Source organism: Dromiciops gliroides, chromosome 4 (genome assembly GCF_019393635.1).
Source record: "Dromiciops gliroides isolate mDroGli1 chromosome 4, mDroGli1.pri, whole genome shotgun sequence".
Lineage (NCBI taxonomy): Eukaryota > Metazoa > Chordata > Mammalia > Microbiotheria > Microbiotheriidae > Dromiciops > Dromiciops gliroides.
Genome location: NC_057864.1, coordinates 421266548 through 421287918, shown reverse-complemented (window position 1 = coordinate 421287918; position 21371 = coordinate 421266548). Strand labels below are relative to the sequence as shown.

The window sequence follows — 21371 nt, the reverse complement described above, 5'->3', positions numbered from 1 at the left end:
GAATGTCATGACTAAGCTTTAGGAAGATTGAGATTTAGGGCTCAGAGAAGACAAAAGAGTTGAATTTTACCATCACAGTTGCAGCATCCAGAGAAGACCTAGCTTTGGCCACATTTTACTTCAGGCTACACAAAGCAGAGAAGGTTGATAGGATCCAAAAAGATATTAAAAGATTAGATCATTGGAATGAATTTAATCAGATGAAATTCAGTTGATGTTGAATCTTATGCTTTGGTACAAAAAAATCAACTTCATAGGTATAGGATGGGGGAGGCATGGTTAGAATATATTTGTCTGTGGGGGGGACAAAAATCTGGGGGTTTTGGTGGACTAAAAGTTCACGAGAGTCAGAAGTGTGATGGGGCAACCAAAAAAAAATGTGATGTTGGGCTGCTTTAAAAAGGGCATAATTTCCAGGAATAGGAAGGTAATAGTGTTAACTAAATGCTTTAGTCAGATCACAACTACATCATTGTATCAAGTTCTGAGAGCCAAAGTATAAGGACATTCGGAGGCCCTACAGGAGAGAAACAAAGATGGCGAAGAACCTTGAATCCTATCAGGAACAGATATAAGAATGGGAGCCATTTATCCTGGAGAAGAAAAGATTCAGGGGCGATAAGAGACAATGATAACTGTCTTCAAGTATTTAAAGGTCTGTTATTTAGAGTAATAATAATGATTTTAAATTGTTGACATGTATATAGCAACTGCTATGTGCCACCAGGCCCTGTGCTAATGGAGCAGGGGTCAGTTAACATGGATGTCAGCATTGGAATGGAATTCAGTCTTGGAATCTGAAAATGTTTAAGTGGGTGATTTGTAACACTGCCGTCACTCATAGATGAGTCAGAGTATCAGGATCAGTGTACCAATTTGTAGTGCTGATTCATGGTTTAACTGATAGCATCCTCAGCACTAAACAAAAGAAAACTTCTCTTGATTGATTTGATGATTCATAACCAAAGTGTTAACTTTAACTCCAAGTTATTTCATCTTCATTTCTGATCTTTTTATCCTGTGATAATCATCATTACCCTTATCATCAAAGATCATGTACTAAGCCTTTCCCTGTGTGTAACAGAACTTCACTGGTCTGGTTGCTACACAATTCTGAATAAATGAACCCTAGGAGCTTACCCCCTCCAGGAGTTCATCATCCAAGAGAGGAATTTATTACTGAAGTTACTGCCATACACTGTTGCTGTCACTAATTAATCATTCATAAGCATTCCATATATTAACCTAGAATACAAATGTACAAATCTTGATACAAAGGTAGGTTTTTTGTTTTGTTTTGTTTTGTTTTAAGTGAGGCAATTGGGGTTAAGTGACTTGCCCAAGGTCACACAGCTAGTAAGTGTTAAGTGTCTGAGGCTGGATTTGAGTTCAGGTACTCCTAACTCCAGGGCCGTGCTTTATCCATTGGGCCACCTAGCTGCCCCAAGGTAGGTTTTGTTCCTATCACTTATCGAAAACCTCCGACAACGCTCTAATACCTAAACAAAATAAAATTAAAATTCCATGACTCGGTATTTCAGGCTTTCCCCCAAACTCGTTTCAACCAGCCTTGTTTGATTTTGTAATCAGGTCTCCAACACAACCTCTGTCCAACAAGATTGATTTACTCACTGTCCCTCAAAACATAACTTGCATACTCCTGAACCTTTGTTCCTCTTCAAAGACTTAATATACGAGGAAAATAAGGACTGGAGTGTTTAAGTATGTTGCCCAAGATTATACAGTGACCAGGATTTGAACTTAATATAAGAATATGCATATGCATACCCATATGAATATGTATTAGTATGTATATACCAGCCTGGAAAAGTAAAAAGATTTTGGGATTTGGAGTCAGAGGACCTAGGTTCCAATCCTGGTCATTGTATATCCTTGGGCAAAACACTTAAACACTCTGGACCTCAGTTTACTTACTGTTAAAAAAAAAAAGGTTAAAGTATGTTATCTCTAAGTGTACTTCTAGACCGAGATCTATGATCTAATGAATCTTTTATGCTATCTTATAATTGATGTGATATAATAGCAGCAGGTAGGGGAGCTAGGTGATGCCATAGTGCATAGAGTGCCAGGCCTGAAGTCTGGAAGACTCATCTTCCCGAGTTCAAATCCAGCCTTAGACAATTACTAGCTGTGTGATCCTGGGCAAGTCACTTAACTCTGTTTACTCATTTCCTCATCTTTAAAAAATGAACTGGGGAAAGAAATGACAAACTACTCCAGTGCCTTGCCAAAGTAATGCTTTCGGGATTTCTAGTAGTCTATTTCTCCCCCTACTCACTGATGTAGTAGTAAAAGAAAGATTAGGAGTAGATTGTGACTGTTTCCACCTTCAAAGGACCAAAACTAAATCCAAAGGATTGAATTTGATGATGTTGGTGGGAGTACTGGAGAGTTTACTCTAATTTGGCAGGAAAACGTGAGAGGTAAAGAATAAATAGGCAATCCCTCACCCTATCTCGTGAGGAGTTGGTGTTGACAATCAGACTTCCAATAAACCATCTGTCGTCTGATAGGTTTGTCACTTACCTGATGAGTTTGGGGAATGGACAGAAATTCCCTTTACCACCTTGATGTCCTCTTCTAGAAGCTTTTCTAAGAGCTGGCTTCCTTGTCACTTATTATTGATTGCTAGCAGAGTTGGCTCCTTTGCCTTTAAATGCCCAATGACATGCATGTATAAGCTACTTCTCTTTTTTTTTATTTTTGCAGGGAAATGGGGGTTAAGCGACTTGCCCAGGATCACACAATTAGTAAGTGTCAAGTGTCTGAGACTGAATTTGAACTTAGGTCCTCCTGAATCCAGGGCCTGTGCTTTATCCACTGTACCACCTAGCTGCCCCTGTATAAGCTACTTCTTGAAGAATAGCATAATGAGAAGCATAAAGTTGGGAGTGTGAAAGTTATATTTTAAGGGACAATGAGTAGATCAATCTGGTTAGACAGAGGTTGTGTTGGAGACCTGATTACAAAATCAAACAAGGCAGACTGAAACGAGTTTGGGGAAGGCCTAGAATGCTGAATCATGGAATTTTAATTTTATATTATTTGGGGATTAGAGTCCTTGGAGATTTTTGATAAGTGATATTAGTATTAATAAGTGATAAGTGGTAGTTTAGTAAGATTAGTCTGGTTATGATGGACAAGATAGATTGGACAGGGTAGAGAATGGAGACAGAACACTTAGTAATGAAAACAAAGTTCCTGCATAAATCCCTTTAAAACTAGTGACTTTATTCCTGACTTACAGTTCATTATCTATATGAGGAAAAAATACTAGACAGAAGGGAGTTTGATTCAATATTTCTGGCATCTTACTAACCAGTCGCATTACCTGTGTGATGATTATTTTCTGTTCTACAGAATTCATTTTAAAGGCACACGAAGAAACTTCTAATCTCATCATATCTGCATTGCAAAGGAATTTACAAATTCTCATTGATTTTCTTATTCTTTCAGAGTAAAGTCACATTCAGAAGTCAGATAAACTTGATCACAGTAAGAGTTCTATCGTGTAACATGATGGACCACTGAATTTTACTGATTAGACATCAGCTGATTGATCAAAGATTTCATGTGCCTTTCAGACCAACTCACTTGCTTAAACTAAAATTTAAACCTTTTGCTGATTTTGAAAATTCTGTGCATGCAACTCAAGTATTCCAACCACTATCCTAAAAATAAATGACTCCTTACAACCTACAGTAGAATCATGATTAGAAATGCACAATATGGAAATAAGTAGATCTTTTTCAATCTATTTTCCTACCTACTTCCTTTTCTACTTTTTTCATTGACCTATGTCTGATCATTAAGTATAACTTTTCCGTCAGAGTTTCCTTTCAGACCCAAAAGACCTAGATACACTTTGGGGGCTTCTCACTTCTCTGCCCTATTTTCCCATCCCATCTCACATGATCTGAGGACTTCAGTACCTAACACTCCCCTAAAAATATATAGGCTCACAAAACTAAAAATATGACTAATTATATTTACAAGTTAAGGAAAACAACCAAGACTTGTAGAAAATAATAATAATAATATGTGGTCTCAATTATTTCCAGTGTTGACCTGGAGAGGGACCCATCACAGGATCTAGGAGTTATTCCTCCATCTTGATTATACCTTCCATGGCCCCCAGGTCTTATCTGCACAACATTGCTTTTTATCTTAGGCCTTGGCTCCTTTAGCTGTTCCATATCACTGTGCTCTTAACTTTCAGGAGATGGTGATTGTGTGTTACTCTCCACTGCTCTCCCTTCTTGACATTTTTCTGCAATCCTGTGCCATGCAGTTTTTTTCAGCCATCAGCAGATGGTAACAGATGCTTCTGTCTTACAAGGGTGTATGAAAAGTTCAAAAAGCATGCCTCCTTACCTGAGTGCCAACATTTTTGAGGCTTTATTTTGTACTATATTTCTAGACCCTGGCATACAATTTCAAGTAAGTTTTCTTGGTAGCTAAGAAACCTATTCCCCTTGCATTTCATTTTACAAGATCTCTCTCCACAATTTCAAATTGGCCTGTGATAACTTATTAACATTTAAATCCCCTTTCACCTAATGTCTTGAAGGATGTCTCCTACGTACATGAAGAATTACTTTTGGTCTATGGACCTAGGGGGAAAGACCACCTTCTAGCTCCATTTTTCTCTCAATTTTCTGATCTCCTCTCAGGGGATTCAAATTATCTGGGAATACTTACTAGAATGTTCAGGAGATTAAAAAAAAAAGAATTACTCATTAAGGAGGGAAAGATCTATAATTCTCAGTATGTGTGTTTTAAGAAAATTTCCAAACTCAGCATAAATTGTTAATTATTTGTAAAATTAATCTAGTTAAGAAAACAGTGCGGGGGGGGGGGGCAGCTAGGTGGTGCAGTGGATAAAGCACCAGCCTTGGATTCAGGAGGACCTGAGTTTAAATCCAGCCTCAGACACTTGACACTTGCTAGCTATGTGACCCTGGGCAAGTCACTTAACCCCCATTGTCCCACCAAAAAAAAAAAAAAAGAAGAAAAAAAGAAAAAGAAAATAGTGTGTGCAAATGGGATATGCTTTTGTAAAACAAGCTTCAAAATATAAGAATTATAGGCTCCTGGCCAGGGATGAAGTACACCTAACAAGGGATCCCAAGAGTTATTTGCCTAATGATTTTAAAATCTAATTTAAAGGGTTTAGACCTGAAAAGGAAGGTAAAGTATGAAAAAATGACTATATATATGAATTCTAATTCATAAAGAGTATCCACAATGTAAAAAGAAAAATGGTCGTAAAGATACCTAGAAATTTTCAGGTAGCCCAATCTAGGAAAGGAGGCAATAATGAAAACCACAATGTATGGATAACAGACACAACGAACTGAAGATCCTAAAGTAAAGAAGCAAGTTTAACCTTAGATGTATCACTGACTTGGTGGGCTAAGTACTATGAAGGGAGTGTGGCTCTGGAAGTATATATCTTTTTCAAATACCCAGGTGATAGTAAGTAGAAATGGAGTGGGTAGGTAGAGGAGCACTGCTAGAAATGTGGTTGAATTAACATATATATTTCAACGTGAGGAAATCTAGCAACAAAATGGAGGAAGTGTTAACAGAAAGCATTTGAGTGGAGGGCAGCTAGGTGGCACAGTGAATAAAGCACCAGCCCTGGATTTGGGAGAAGCTGAGTTCAAATCCAATCTCAGACACTTGACACTTACTAGCTGTGTGACCCTGGGCAAGTCACTTAATCCTCATTGCCCTACAAAAACAAAACAAAACAAAAACATTTGAGCGAAGGTCAATGCAAACAGAAACAGAAGCAACATTTTCATCAAAGATTATTATAGAGATCACCTAGAAAGGGATAAAGAATTTGGAACAGATCACAAGCCTGGCCCAGAAGCATGATTTAATAATGATGAAAAATTCAATTCATTTATTGATAATCCTACCCTTCCAAACAATGAAGAATTAGCAAGGAGATACTCAGTTCTACAGCCAAGGGAAAGAGTTCTTTGGACAACAGCTCAACTGAAGAGAATCTGGAGACTTCAGTGGCCTACATTTTAATATGAATAAAGAGTAAAGAAAGGCATGGCATTGTGGAAAGATATGAACTAAATGATAATACCATTAGGTGAATTCAGGATTGGCTGAAGGGTTAGAACCAAGAGCAGTGAATGGCTGAACCACAGATTGAATAAAAGGGAATAATAAATTATATAACTGGCAAGATAGATTAGAACTATGCTGTAAATGAGTTAAAATACTCAAAGGAGAAAAGAGGGAGACTCTGGAGCATCTTGAGCTCTAGATATAGTCATGCTTATCCAAAAAAGAACTTTGATAATTTGAAGAGGTTCCACAGAAGGGAATCTAAGATGGTGAGGAAACTGGAGTCCATGTCATAAAAGAATTGGTTAAAGGAATTGGGAATATTTATCTTGAAGAAAAGAAGACTGGGTGGTGGTAGAAGTGGGCAGAGATTATAGCTCCCTCCAAGGGCTGACATGTGGAAAGGGGTCCTGCATTTGTTCTGTTCTCCTAAAGGCAGAAGTGTAGGAGCAGTGGTCAAAAACTTGGCGGGGGGCGGGGGGGGGTAGGGCGAGGAGAGGAAGAAATCTAGGTTTAATATAAGAAAAAACTATATAACAAATATAATTATCTAAAAGTAGAATAAGTAACCTTTTATGGTAGTGGGCTCTCTCTTACTGCATGTCTTTAAAGACTAGATGACCACTTTATCAGTTATGTTGTAATAAAGATCTTTTATTCAGGTCTGAGTTGGACCAGATGTCCCCTTATGTCCCTTGCAATCTTGAAAATCAGTGGTTCTACATCTTTCAGTGTGGCTTACAAAATACATATATATATACATATACACATACAAAAAGGGGGTGCAGCTAAGTGGTGCAGTGGATAGAGCACTGACCCTGAAGTTGGGAGGACCCGAGTTCAAATCTCAGCTCCAACACTGATTAGCTGTGACTTTGGGCAAATCACTTAATCCCAATTGCCTTAAACATATGGCCATCCCCAGTTGTCCTGATATAGATAGATAGATAGATAGATAGATAGATAGATAGATAGATAGATAGATAGATAGATAGATAGATAGATAGATAGATAGAGTATACATATACATATACATATACATATACATATACATATACATATACATATACATATACATATATACATACACATCTTGACACTGGACCCTGATGGCTTTGGAGAAGAGAGTGAAGTAAGTGACATTGCACAGCCCCGCCTCACTTCAGTTCAATGTAAGTCACGACATCCCTTCTCAAAACTGAAATTCTAAAAAAAGCAGGGATGGATAATAAATTAATTTAATCAAAACAACAATTTACTAAGGAAACTTGTCTTCGTGTTCATCTACCACTGTCCTGGCCACGATGTTGAGCATCTAAAAGCTATTCCTTCCTATATGACACTTTAGTCAAGAACATAAGGGTTTATTAAGTGCTTTTTATGTGTCAAGCACTGTGCTAAACCATGGGAATATGAATTCAAGCCAAAAGAAAACTGGTTCCTGCCCTGAGTGAGCTTCCATTCAAATGAGAGAAGACAGAAACATAAAGGGGAGTTGAAAATGCTGGGGAGGAGGTGGGGAATGTACCTAGCAAAGGGTGGGTATGGGATGTTGGAGAATGTCTGGTGGAGATGAGTAAGCAGTGAAACCTGGAGAGGAATGAAATTCTTAAAGTTAGTCTGTAGTTATTTATTACCCTATCTCAAACTTAGGTGGTTTGTAGAAATTCAACCAAATTTCAAACCAGGATGTCCATATATACAATTGCAATTAGCATTTACACTCACTTTACACAAGTATTTGCACTTTTATGTAATCCTAAATATAATCAATACAAATGCAGGAATTTTTTTTTTTTGGTTCTGCTGTCAGTATGTGGTTGTATCATGTGAAATCAATGCTATCCTTCTATTAGTGGCAAGGGATGTTTATAAAATTAATAGTGTGTATTCACATATCTTAGGGAAATGATTGAACTCTTAATAGAGAGAAAGTTGGCTATATTATGTGTAACGCTGTCACCTAGGAAAAATCCCCTTTTGACAAAAGGAACCAAGGTTTAGAAATACTAGGTGGGTACACCTTTGACTGGCTTACCTCCTTGGTCCATCCATTTGTCAAGTTCTTTGTCTTTCCTCATCCAGTACAACCTGAACTCATTATGATTTTACTTCAAACCTACATATTCATCACAGTAATTACCCTCCTTTATGAGAGATACAGCATAGTAGAGCAAAAGAAGACAGAAAATAGCAGACCTGGGATCCAAACCCAAGGCCTTGGACTGTGACAAAAATAAACCTGTGTATGAATGGAGAGAGGAGCCAAGAGAGAGAAAGGAAAAGTATCAGATAGCTGTGTTCAAGCATCCGAAGGGTTGCCATATGGAAGAATAATTAACCTTATTCTGCTTATACCCAGAACTAGAATTATTGAGTAGAAATCTCAACAAGAAAGTTAAAGCTTGAGGTAAGAAAAAAAACTTTGTTATAATTTGAACAGTCATAAAGAGGAATGGGGTATCTTGGGAGGATTCCCCAGGATGTGTCATCCATGGGGTTCATTTTAGAGAAAGGGATTTGAACAGATCATCTACTGCTATCCTTTACGACTCTGGGATCATATGATTCTCTGATGTTGGGCAAGAAGACCTCCAAGTTCCTGTCCAACTCGAAATCTGTAATCCTATGATCTAAAGACTAGATAGCCACGGACTTTCCTTAGACATCTGAAATTCTGTGACTTCATATTTTAATATGATGCTGGATAGCCTCTCTGACCTTCAGTTTCCATAGATGTCAGATAATTGAGGATTGATCTAGATAACCTCTATAGACTTTTCTAGTTCTAACTCTGTGATGCTATGACCCTTTTTGAAGGGAGAAGCAAATGTTTTAAAAATTGACTAGGAGAGGAAGAGGAATGAAAACTTCTATCCTTTACTTTGAATCGACTATTAATAAGAAAATGGTAGTCTGGAGCAAAATGCTGTTAGGAAAAGTCAGGTTGGTGTGGCTCTCATCAAAATGATATCAATTTGAACTGGGAGATACCAGTGCCTGTTTCTATTAGGGAACAAGAAGCCCTTTCTACTCCATAATATGCTCAATTACCTTTGGATTGATCCATGAATAAATTATAATCCAAACAGGCTTCTTCACCTTAAAGCTTTGCTGGTTTAAGGTATCATTGTTGATTCATTATATTGTCAGTTTTCTATTGGCAGGGTAATGCTTTTTACATCTGGATAGAGACAGTTTTAGTGGGAGATACTGTTATCTTTAAATGAGTAGGATTTAGCTTCTATGGTGAGAACAAATTCATCAATGATGAATCCCCCGAGAAACTACTGAGACGAAAATCTCACTGCTGCTCAAGATTTGTACAGTTCATCAGTTACAAGGCAGTTTTTGATAGTCTCAAAAATGAACTATTTATTCCCCTCTTTGTTTAAGAAATATAGCATGCATATGGAAATGTTTGGCATGACATCACATGTATAATCAAAATCAAAGCACTTGTATTTTGCAAGAGGGAGGGGCAGGAATAAAGGAGAGAATTTGGAACTCAAAATTTTTAAAAATTCTTTTAAATATTCTTTTGCAGGAATTGGAAAACATTTAATGAAATAAGTAAAAAAAATTAATATAGCCTGATATTCAAAAACCCCTTGCTTTGAGTAACTGCTGGCTGCAACTTTGGTTGAGAGGAAATAATGGAGACTTAAAACACCTGCTGCTGGCCCTGCTGCTTCCACTTCCATTTTTTTTTTTTAGGGTGAGGCAATTGGGGTTAAGTGACTTACCTAGGGTCACACAGATAGTAAGTGTTAAGTGTCTGAGCCCAAATTTGAACTCAGGTCCTCCTGAATCGAGGGCTGGTGCTTTATCCACTGCGCCACCTAGCTGCCCCCTGCTCCCATTTCTACAATAGGGAATGAATTAACTATACATTCAGGTAGAGATTTGAACTAAATGGTTTATTAATCATCAATGATTATACACATTCACAGTGACCACATCCATTTACAATCCTGTTTTGAGGGGGAAAGAGGAATGGCTGAGTAGTAGTAAGAAAATAATCTTGAAAATGTAGGGGAGGGGGCAGCTAGGTGGCACAGTGGATAGAGCACCAGCCCTGGATTCAGGAGGACCTGAGTTCAAATCTGGCCTCAGACACTTGACACTTACTAGCTGTGTGACCCTGGGCAAGTCACTTAACGCTCGTAGCCCTACCCAAAAAAAATGTAGGGGAATTGATGAGTCTCTGAATGAAAAAAAAAAAAAGATCTTATATTTGAAAAGACAATAACTTTTATTTTTTTTGTGTGTGCAGCACAATGAGGGTTAAGTAACTTGTCCAGGGTCACAGAGGTAGTAAGTGTCAAGTGTCTGAGGCCGGATTTGAACTTAGGTCCTCCTGAATCCAGAGCCGGTGCTTTATCCACTGCACCACGTCACTGCCCTGACAAGAATTTTGTGTGTGTGTGTGAGTGAGTGAGGCAATTGGGGTTAAGTGACTTGCCCAGGGTCACACAACTAGTAAGAGTCAAATGTCTGAGGCCAGGTTTGAACTCAGGTCCTCCTGAATCCACTGCACCACCTAGCTGTCCCAGCAGTAACTTTTAAAAGATAAGCACTCCAGATTCCTGGCTCTACTTAAGCATGTTATCTCATGTGTTAAGCATATTTATTATAACAGTGAAAATGGCTTGACTTCTTGAATGAAGGACAGAAATGACCTGATGGGAACAATGAAGCTCTGAAAGGGTGTGCTTGGCACCGGCCTTTAGGATTGCCATGACCCATATAAGAGGGTACCATGAATTTCATGACCAGGACTACTGATGTTGCTTATGTTTATGCTTACAGCAGAGAAGGATTGAGGTGGAGATTTAGCAGGAAGGGCTTTTGAAACACTAATTTTACTCTTGTCCATATTAGCTAATATTCAAAGAACATTCATAATAGCAATAGTAAAATTAAATTCAGAACCATATGGTTTTCTTTCATGGTGAAAGACGTACCAGTTCCAATACCAAAAATGTGATCACTGCTGAAAGGTCATCATGCCCCCCTCCTTCTAGATGTTATATGTCCTCCTTGCACACTTTGAAATTACATTTTTGGCAGATAGTTACCATTTGGATTGAACTATTTTAGGGGCAGCTAGGTGGTGCAGTGGATTAAGCACCAACCCTGGATTCAGGAGTACCTGAGTTCAAATCCCGTTTCAGACACTTGACACTTACTGGTTGTGTGACCCTGGGCAAGTCACTTAACCCCCATTGCCCTGCAAAAAAACAAAACAAAAAACCCAAAAACAAACAAAAAAAAGATAATGAGGATTGAACTTTTTTGCTCCCTCCTCCATTTGAACAAAGGATTAATTTAAGTGAAAACAAAATATCATCCCTTGGATTTATGTTACAAAGTAGATGACAGAAGACTCACCAAAGATACATTTAATATATAACTTTCATAGAGTTTACTTATCAGATTTCTGATGTTTACCAAGTTACTTGTCAAGACCCAATAGCCCCCCCTTCACAAAAATGTATAAAACCAAGTAAAGTCACCAAAAAAAAAGAAAGGAAAACCAAAAGCCTTTGGACTCCAGGATTCTCTAGAACCAGCATTGATGAGCCCAAGAGAACTGAATCCTAGTATCAGCTCTGCCCCAAACTGTTTACCCTTGGGTAAATGTCACATGTCATGTTCTTCATCTACAAAAGAATCAGGCACCAAGACGTATGCTAGGGCCCATCTTTAAGTGATCTGAGTCCAGATCTATTCAAATAATGCTAAACCAGTATGAGGTTAGATGGATTTGTCCAAAACTGGGACCATTTTGTTTAAAGATTTTTGCCAAGCACAGTACATTTCAGCAAGAGAAAGGGATTAAGGTAACTGTGATGTATAAAAGAAATGTGGTGAATTAGGAAAATTCCCAACAGACACATACATGTATGTACTCATAACATATATGTGTATACATGCATGTATGTGTACATATGTGCATGTGTGTATATCCTGGGGGCATGTATTTAATCCCTCGTGAGGTACAGACTGGATTCCAGGGATACTTCTTGTATACAAAATGTCTGACCTCACTAATCCAAAATGGACTATTCCTTCCACTTGAAGGATGCATTCAAATACATACTGGTCTATGAGGACTTTGTTTATATTATTTATTTTATATTAACTAAAACTTATCTACAGTTGATTTTATTTCCCTCTAGTTATAAAATGGTCCCTTACCTCTCTCCTTCAATATTATTTCAGCCTTTTGGCTTGTGATTCAGGAAAACAGTAATGACAACAACTTACATTTGCACAGATTTATAGAGCATTTTCTTCGAGAGGTACATTGTTTTAGTGAGTGGCCCAGGATGTCATTCTGACCTGGATACTGGATTGGTCACTTAACCTCTCAGTGTTTCTTTAAGTCTAAAGAGCAGAACCACATTGGAGGAAGGAATTTCCTCACTGGATGTTCTTGATGCTGATGAACTAACAGGCCCAATTAAAAAAAGTCATTTCCTAACAATAATGTATTGAGATGCACAGTGTTATGATACCTATTTCACAGATAAGGAACTAAGACTCTAAGAGGTTAAGTCACTTGTCCATGATCCCACAACCATTGAATTCTAATGCTCTATCTGCTACTCCAAGTATCTCACAGTGGTCTAAAAGATTTAAACAGATGATTCTCATAAACTACCTTGGTTTCAGGAAACAAATAATGAAATATATTTCTCTCCTCTTTGCAGAAAGTTGGTGCAGGGGGGTTATTAGACTCGGTCATTGTTTTTGTTGGTTTTATTTAACTGTTTTTCTTTATTTTAAGGGAGGGTTCAATTCTGGGAGTGGAGGCTGAAGGGTTATAATTAACAACTGTAATGTAAAATCTAGAGCCATCAAAAATCTTTTTAAAATAAAGTGATTTTTAAAAATACTATAATACAGAGAGTGGACCTTAATTGTATACCAGTCTAATAGGCCCCGATGCCATTATTTCCACTTGGCACTACCTTCACCCCTTTATTCCACTGAAACGCATTAATGTTCCAGGTAACAATCTTAGATATTTACACTTGAGCAACCTCCTTCCATAACTATAAACTGCTTACTGAAATTTTAGCTCTAGCTTGGTTTGATTGTGGGCCATGGCTGAATATTAGTTTATCCACTCTATCAAGGGCTCTGGAGAACTGGAAAACTCATTTTCCTGGGGCATTATACTGTCTGGAGAATGAAGCCCAGTGTTTCGAAACAAGTGTGATGCAGTGAAGCACTTGCCAGGTCAGAGATCAGGATGACCTTGGAGCATTGCAATGTTCCAGACCTCCATCAGCTAGATAAATGGGCTTTATTCTATGGGAGCGAGAAAGTGTTTTTGCAATCTTCTAACGCAGCCCTAGCAATTCCAAGTTACCAGCAACACAAAACATTTGGAATTCAGTGGTGTCTATCAACACCCATATTTGCCACGACAAGTGAAGAGCAAAGGTTGTAGGAAAGGATAAGGACAGGATGGAGAAAAATAATTGTGGAATAATGAAGGAAAGTGCATCATTGTGTTAACTTGATACTACTTAGCATTCTTCTCCAAAGCACAGCGGATCCTTAAACCTTGTCTCTCGCTAAATGAACTTTGGAGAGCACAAAGGAAGAACCTTGAGGCTTTGTACTGTATGTATGTAATCTTGAATACTGATGTAGCCATTTGAGTCTATTTCCTGTTGTGTGTTTCTATTTTCACCATCTTTTATGCAAACTAAAAAAGTTGTTGTTTTCTGTATGCAGAAATCGATATTTTTACTGCTTTGCTTTTCAGCTATTCTGGGAAATCACAATCAACATTCATCATGATCACTAAAGGGATACATGTAATGATTCAGCATAGTGTCCTTGAGAGATGCAGGGTACAGGCAGACACAGGCAACCCAGAATCTCATCCCAGTTTTACCACCAACACACTCACTGTGTGATTTGGGGCAAGTCACTTAATAACTCTGAGCCTCAGTTTTCTCAGATGTAAAATAAAGGGATTGAACTGGATGATCATAAAGGTCCCTCCCAGCTCTCTTAATTATGTCACATCCCTGGTAGGGAAGAGGGGTGGAGTATCATCCTCATAGATTCAAAGGGTACTCTCTGTGTCCCAACTCCTACCAGTGAGTTTACCATTAATAGTCAGCCATTACACACAATTAGAAAAACAGCAAAGGCACTAAGAGAGCATGATAATGTAGTTACAACACATTCCCTCCCGTGAACCTGGAGCCCATTCTGCTACAAATGCACACAACGTCTATAGAAAGAGTAGTCACAAACTTAAGAGTAGGATGGTAGTTAAAGTAACTCACAGCTCTGTTTCTACAAGTATCCAATGTCTTTTTTTTTCTCTTTTCATGCTATGCTCATACTTTTTTCTCATGGAATGATAACTATAATTACTACTACTACCTCTTAGGGCTGTTAGGAGGATCAAATGGGCTAACATTTATAAGAAGTGCTTAGCACAGTGCCTGGCACATACTAGGCACCATATAAATGCTTGTACCCTTCCCCCTTGCCCCAGAAGCAGGTTTTCTAGTGGGCTGGCTGCTCGGCTGGGCTCCCAACCCAGTTTTTCCCTTGAAGCCTTGGTTGGCTCTCTTCTCTGGTGCCAGGAGCCATGCTTCTTGAAGCAGTTTCTTTGCTTGAGTATTGACTTCCCCCAAAGATGGAAGTTTTAGGATATTTTTAAGAGCCTGCTAGGGCATGGTGAATCTTCTTCTAGCCAGTGCCAAGCTCCTCTTCTAATTCAGAGAAAACATTTACATTTTCTAATTAGATAACAGGGCAAGATATGTCTTTGAACCTCATTAGCGTATTAATATACCTTTATTTTCCTCAACTGAATTCAGGGAAGAGGGGAAACAAAGCCCCCCAAGTATAAGGATTTGAAATGTTTTAATAGATTCCATTTGATACCATGGGGCAAGACTTGGAACACTGACTGGTCCTTTAGTCAGTGATTATGGGTATCCCTTCTTGATACTAAAACAAATCCAAAAGAAATAGAAATGCTGTTAATGAGTGCTTTGTCCAAATACCACCAAGCAAAATCTCTGTTAATATTTTAAATGAATAGATTAGTTGTTCCAGTGCCATATATTTTATAAAATTTATAAATGTGTGTTCATCATTAGTATTGGGTTAATAATGCATGATTATTGGCTGCAGGGATTAGGGTTGTTACTGTGAGTAGAAATGAAATTTGATCCTTAGAAGACCAGTCACCTTAGGCTATGTTGGAACTTATGACCAGAACTATAAATTTAGAGCTGAGAGGGCCTTAGAAGTCATTCAGTCCAGTCCTATCATTTCACAGATGAGGAAACCAATGAAAGAGTAATTGTCCATGATAAGTGATTGCATCAGTGTGGAGAACACTTGATTCTGAAACTCATTCTATTCACACAGATCACAGATTGGTGTATCACCTACAACTTAGAATTTCAGCGGAGCCATGGAGTCAGGAGGACCTGAGTTCAAATCCAGCCTCAGATATATGACACTTGCTGTGTGACCCTGGGCAGGTCACAACTCCAATTGCCTTAAAAATCTGGGGTGATCTCTAGTCATCCTGTTGTATATCTTGCCACTGGAGGAGAGATGTGATAACTCTGGAGGAGAGAGTGAGGCTGATGACCTTGCAGAGCCCTGCCTCACTTAAAAGTCCAATTCATTTCAAGTCATAACATCACCCAGATGTCATGGTCCTCTTCTAGAACAAGGGACAAATAACAACAACAGACTCTTAGCGAAATATCTGAGTATGTAAATGACCATGGTCACTTAGTATATATCTAAGATATAGAACTTGAATTTAGGATGCCAAATTTCATCTCATTATAGGTTGGGCAAAGTCAAAACACAGCCCACTTAATATATATGTTTCCTAATGTTTGTATATAAGTGTGCATATGTAGCTGAAATCTCCTCTATCTGTTGTCTCTTTTTATTAGAATGTGGACTCCTTGAGATCAGAGACTCTTACTTTTGTCTTTATAGGACTAGAGTTTAGGACGGTGTGTATAAAATGTCATTTTGTTAATTCATTCAAACATATATAAAAAGCTAACATGATTTCTTGTTTGTTTCCTCTTTAGAAACTGCCAAGCTTTGGACCTTACCTTGAGCTGCGGAAAAAAATTATAGCAGAGAACAAGCTGAAACTGAAGGAGCAAAATGTAGCTTCATCACCTCTGGAAAAATCCTACTTTGTTCCCAAGAAGCCCATTCCAAAAGTCAAGGTAACAAAATTAAAGCAAACCCCAAAATAGAAAGAATTGCCTTTTGTAATGTTCCAAGTATTTATGAACTTTAAATGATTTGTGTAAACTCTCAAAAAGACACATGGACATGCCCTTCCATTAATCTATTCACACTTCATAATACTACTGGCATTTATAACTTTGTGCTTTCCAAACTGACATTGTATGCCTATAGCACAAAGTAGCAGTGCCTAGTGAAATTCATAGAATTGCAAATATGGAAGACACCTCAAAAGTTATTTTATCCGACCCTGTCCCCAAAATTGGAATCCTGTCTATATGATCCTTTAGAAGTGATCATACAGTGTTAGGGAGCTCATTCCCCCCACACACACCTCAAAAATAGTTTAACCTGGTCACAATAAATATTCTAGATGTAGCCTAACAAGGGCTATGGGTAATCGTCATAAATGTCATCCCAAAACAGAAACATCTGGAGGAACTAATCCGGTCAAGTGAATCCCTCTTCCATGATAGAGGCAAACAACTTTGGCAAGCATATCTCTCTCTGTGTTATGCCTCAGTTGACATTAATAAACAGAGGGAACATCAGAGTTGTCTCTGTTGCTATGCCTTTCAAATATGAGGGGGGGATTTAGTTTCTCCCTCCTCCCCCCCCCCACTTCCCATATTTGATGTAGCCACAAAAAGCAAAGAGTAGATAAGAAAGGTAATGAATTGTTAATGTGTTTACAAGGTGTTGACTTGATCTCTTTATGAAAGGAGAACACCTTTCCCTAAGTGAATCAGAAAGAACAACTGTGTTTGCCCAGGCTAAAAAATAGTTCATATCCCTGGAAGTTTTAAATAGCTAGGCCCTGTAGAGAGATGAACCAGGCGTTGCATTTGGAGGAGACCCTTGCAGAGGAGTAGTAGAGAGAATTGCCTCTAGCAAAGGCCCAGAAGAAGACACCCTATTCATCCTATTCTCCTAGAATCACTTATATACCCCAATTAAGCATCAGACAACTCTAGAAGAAATCTTAATATAGCTATGTTGGTGGTTTTTTTTAAGCCTCAATTATTCTCTTGCCTTTTTTGTATTCTTCATATCCTGTATGCTCTCAATGCCTAGGGGACAATTCATGTCTGCAAAAGTGGATGAAATTTTAAATCTTGGGAATCTTTCCTGCCTTTTTTTGTGTGCAGGACAATGATGATTAAGTGACTTGCCCAGGGTCACACAGTTAGTAAGTGTCAAGTGTCTGAGGCTGGATTTGAACTCAGGTCCTCCTGAATCCAGGGCCGGTGCTTTATCCACTGTGCCACCTAGCTGCCCATTTCTTTTTTATTTCTTAACATTTACTTTAACCTGGTCTTTGCAAGGTTATTTTTTGTGTATTGGTAAAGATGAGTTCCAATCAGAATCAGAGTTTCATGAACATGTTTCTAGGTTTCTCACCCTTGGTCCCCATGGTAACTGTATCATTGGGTTTTTTTTTGTTGTTTGTTTTTGTTTTGGGTTTTTGTTTTTGTTTTTTGCAGGGCAATGAGGGTTAAGTGACTTACCCAGGGTCACACAGCTAGTAAGTGTCAATTGTCTGAGGCTGGATTTGAACTCAGGTCCTCCTGAATCCAGGGCCAGTTCTTTATCCACTGCGCCACCTAGCTGCCCCTGTATCATTGTTTTAGATACTAGAATTTCTCCATTCTCTGGTGAAGCAGACTGTGGTCCACTATGGAATTCCCAACTTCCATTTTTTTGATGTCAGATTCTTTTCTTCCATATCCTATGTTCCAGTGACACTGGTCTACATGGTGTTCCTCATGTGTGAAACTCCATCTCCAATTTCTACCATTTGTCAGTCTCGACTAAAATTTGTTTGACAGTATCTCCTAAATATATAGAACTTTTAATGTGCCCCTCTGACTCTCAGTGAAACAATGTTCCCTGGGTTGAAAGATTTAGAGTTTAAATTTCATTTGATTTGTACTTCATCTGTTGGACAAAGTCAAGAGACATCCAGAATTATAAAAGCCAAGATGGAAGGGAGTGGACTCAATGTGTTATACCACTTCATTTCTATGGCTTCAAATAAAATGAACACTTGGGACTTTTAGCAGACATTCTCTTGAGCAAAAAGCACAGGTTGGAAGAAAATTTATTTGTTCTAGGAACCCTGACTGAACTTCTGTTAAATCATTTCAGTGCCATTAAATGAATGAATTGTGCATACTGATGGTAATGAGAGGGCCAGAAACTGTTGTGCATTAGCCTCAACCCACAAAGAATAGTACTTTGCATAACACTTTCTTTTTATGTTGGTTATAAGACAATTTTTAATTTTTTTTAACTTATTGGAAACTTCCATCATCTCTTTTTTTATATAAATTAGTAGTTCTGCTCCTGTAAGGACACTTTCAATCTCTAGTCTACTTTCTTCTTGTATATAAGAAATCCCAAAGAATAAAGTTATTTATATTTTTTAACAAAGGAAGAGTCAACTGCTTCCAAAGGAAATGTGACCTTCTGGGGTTTTTCAGTCCTATTCTCTTTTCAGGTAGAGTTTTGGTATTATTTGAAAGCAGGGAGAGAATCAACTCCACTTGCAGTAAGACTGCTACTTCACTATTAGAAATAAAAGCTACAAAGAGGTAAATAAATCATAGAAAGTGAAAGTTCAAAAAGTGGGAGCAGATAAAGACATGAAAGTAAAGAACTAGAAAAAAAATGAAGACAAGTTTGGACAATTGAAAGGATTAAACCCAAATTTTTTGAAAGCCAGACACCTTCACAATCCCCCAGTGAAAGAATCTCACTTTAGAGCTCAGTCCAGAATAAAATAGCTAGTGTAAACTACAGAAACTGCAGGAAAAAATATTAATGACTGACATTTCAAAACTTAGACCACATCTCTACACACGTCCTAAGTACCTTCTGCAAGAGGAAATGAGCTTGGGCAGTTAGGTAGTGCAGTGGATAAAGCACTGGCCCTGGATTCAGGAGGACCTGAGTTCAAATTCAGACTCAGACACTTGACACTTAGTAGCTGTGTGACCCTAGGCAAGTCACTTAACCCTCATTGCCTGCTTTAAAAAAAAAAAAAGAGGAAATGAGCAAAATCAGAACAATTTAGAAAAAAACAAGACAATGAAAGCAAAAGCCTTTTCCAGTCTTCTACTTTCCTCCCTCCCTTTCCTCTTCTATGTACAATCCAGTGAAATAGGTCTACTTGCTGTTCCTCATGCTTGAAACTCCATCTCCCAGTTCTATGCCTGGGATGCTGTCCCTCCTAACTTTGGCCCCTTGGCTTTCCTGTCTTTCTTCAAGCTTCAGTTCAAAGTTCACCTCATGAACGAGGCCCTTCCCACTGTACTCCCTAACCCTCTCTGTTAGTCCTTTTCCCCTAACATTATGTAAACTTCCATTTACACCATAGATAGGTATATATATACATTTGTGTGTATATAATGTATACACGTTGTCTCCCCAATTAGAACGTGACCTCCTTAAAGTTGCAGAGACCATTTTTTTGGCTTCTGTTTGTATCCCCAGCACTTAAGCACATACCTGATACATGGCACATAATAAATGATTATTGACTAACTGAATAGGATCATTTATTTAAAGCTGGAAGGGGCCTCAGAGATCACTAAATTCAGTCCCTTCAATTTCCAGATCAGGAAACTGGGGCCAAGACAAATTAGCTGACTTACCCAAGGTCACATAAATGGCAGGTGTCTGAAGTAGGATTCCTTTCTTTCCTTTTCCTTGCCAATCGATCTTCTAAACCACTCACAGGTACATTAGGCATTTCCTTTGCCAGGGAACTGGCTCTCTGTGTTGTCCCTAGAAGGCAAGAGTTGTTAACTTTATTGTGTGTGTCTTAGATCTGCATTTGGCAGTCTAGTGAAGCCTATGGACCTCTCAGAATAATATTTTTAAATGAATAAAATGAAATATGTAGGACTATAAAGGAAACCAATTATATTGAACTAGTTATATTTTTGTGTCAGAATTCTTTTTTTGTTTTTTTGTTTTTTTATGGGGCAATGAGGGTTAAGTGACTTGCCCTGGGTCACACAGCTAGTAAGTGTCAAGTGTCTGAGGCCAAATTTGAACTCAGGTCCTCCTGAATTCAGGGCCAGTGCTTTATCCACTGTGCCATCTAGCTACCCCAAAATAGTTATATTTTTAATAGTAACTACTATGGTCAAGCGCTATGCTAAAGCGTTGGGGTTTTTTATAGATATTATTCCTCATTGCCCCACAAAAAACAAAAGTCCCCTGTGATTCCTCGTGGTGAAACCAGGTAGGGTTATTTAAATGACCAGAAGCTGATTCCAGAAGCAACAGGGAAGAGGGAGAGAGGCAAGCATTCCCTGGCATTGCCCTGTACTGGGAAGAGAAATATTTGTAATGCCTACTACATGAAAACATCAATAGCAATACAAGAAATGCTCAGTTATGTGAATGTAAGCTGTTGCTCCATTAGCATACTGGCTCATGCCACCACAATATATAATAGAGTGTTGGGGCAGATAGGTGGCACAGTGGATAAGGCACTGGCCCTGGATTCAGGAGGACCTGAGTTCAAATGTGGCCTCAGACACTTGACGCACTTACTAGCTGCGTGACGACCCTGGGCAAATCACTTAACCTTCAGTGCCCCACAGAAAAATAATTTTTATATATATATATATATATATATATATATATATATATATATATATAATAGTCTTAAAATAGCTTCTCTAGAGCCTCAATGGCAGCTCATATCAATCTCTATCCTCTTAACGATTCTTATTTACTATGTCATTCAATTTGATAATTCTGCCTCATCTTGTTATTTAAGTGGTCATGTTTAGTCTTCTTTTTTCTCCCAGATAAGACCGTAAGCTCTCTGAAGGCAAGGGCTATGCCATACTTCTTTACTTTCCACCCACCCCCAATGGCATCTTTTTTACAAATTTAAGTGTGTATTTCATGCTCAATAAGTAGTCTTTGAACGAATAAATTAACCTAGATGGTAATACCTATAT

General features: G+C 38.3%; 1 protein-coding gene across 1 annotated transcript in view; it reads left to right on the top strand.

Annotated features, from left to right (window-relative positions):
- Positions 1-21371, top strand: part of DPYD (dihydropyrimidine dehydrogenase) — a 1058206-nt gene that overhangs the window by 1019964 nt on the left and 16871 nt on the right. The window contains 1 exon segment of the mRNA XM_043962696.1: positions 16224-16367. Coding sequence (XP_043818631.1) covers positions 16224-16367 — 144 coding nt within the window.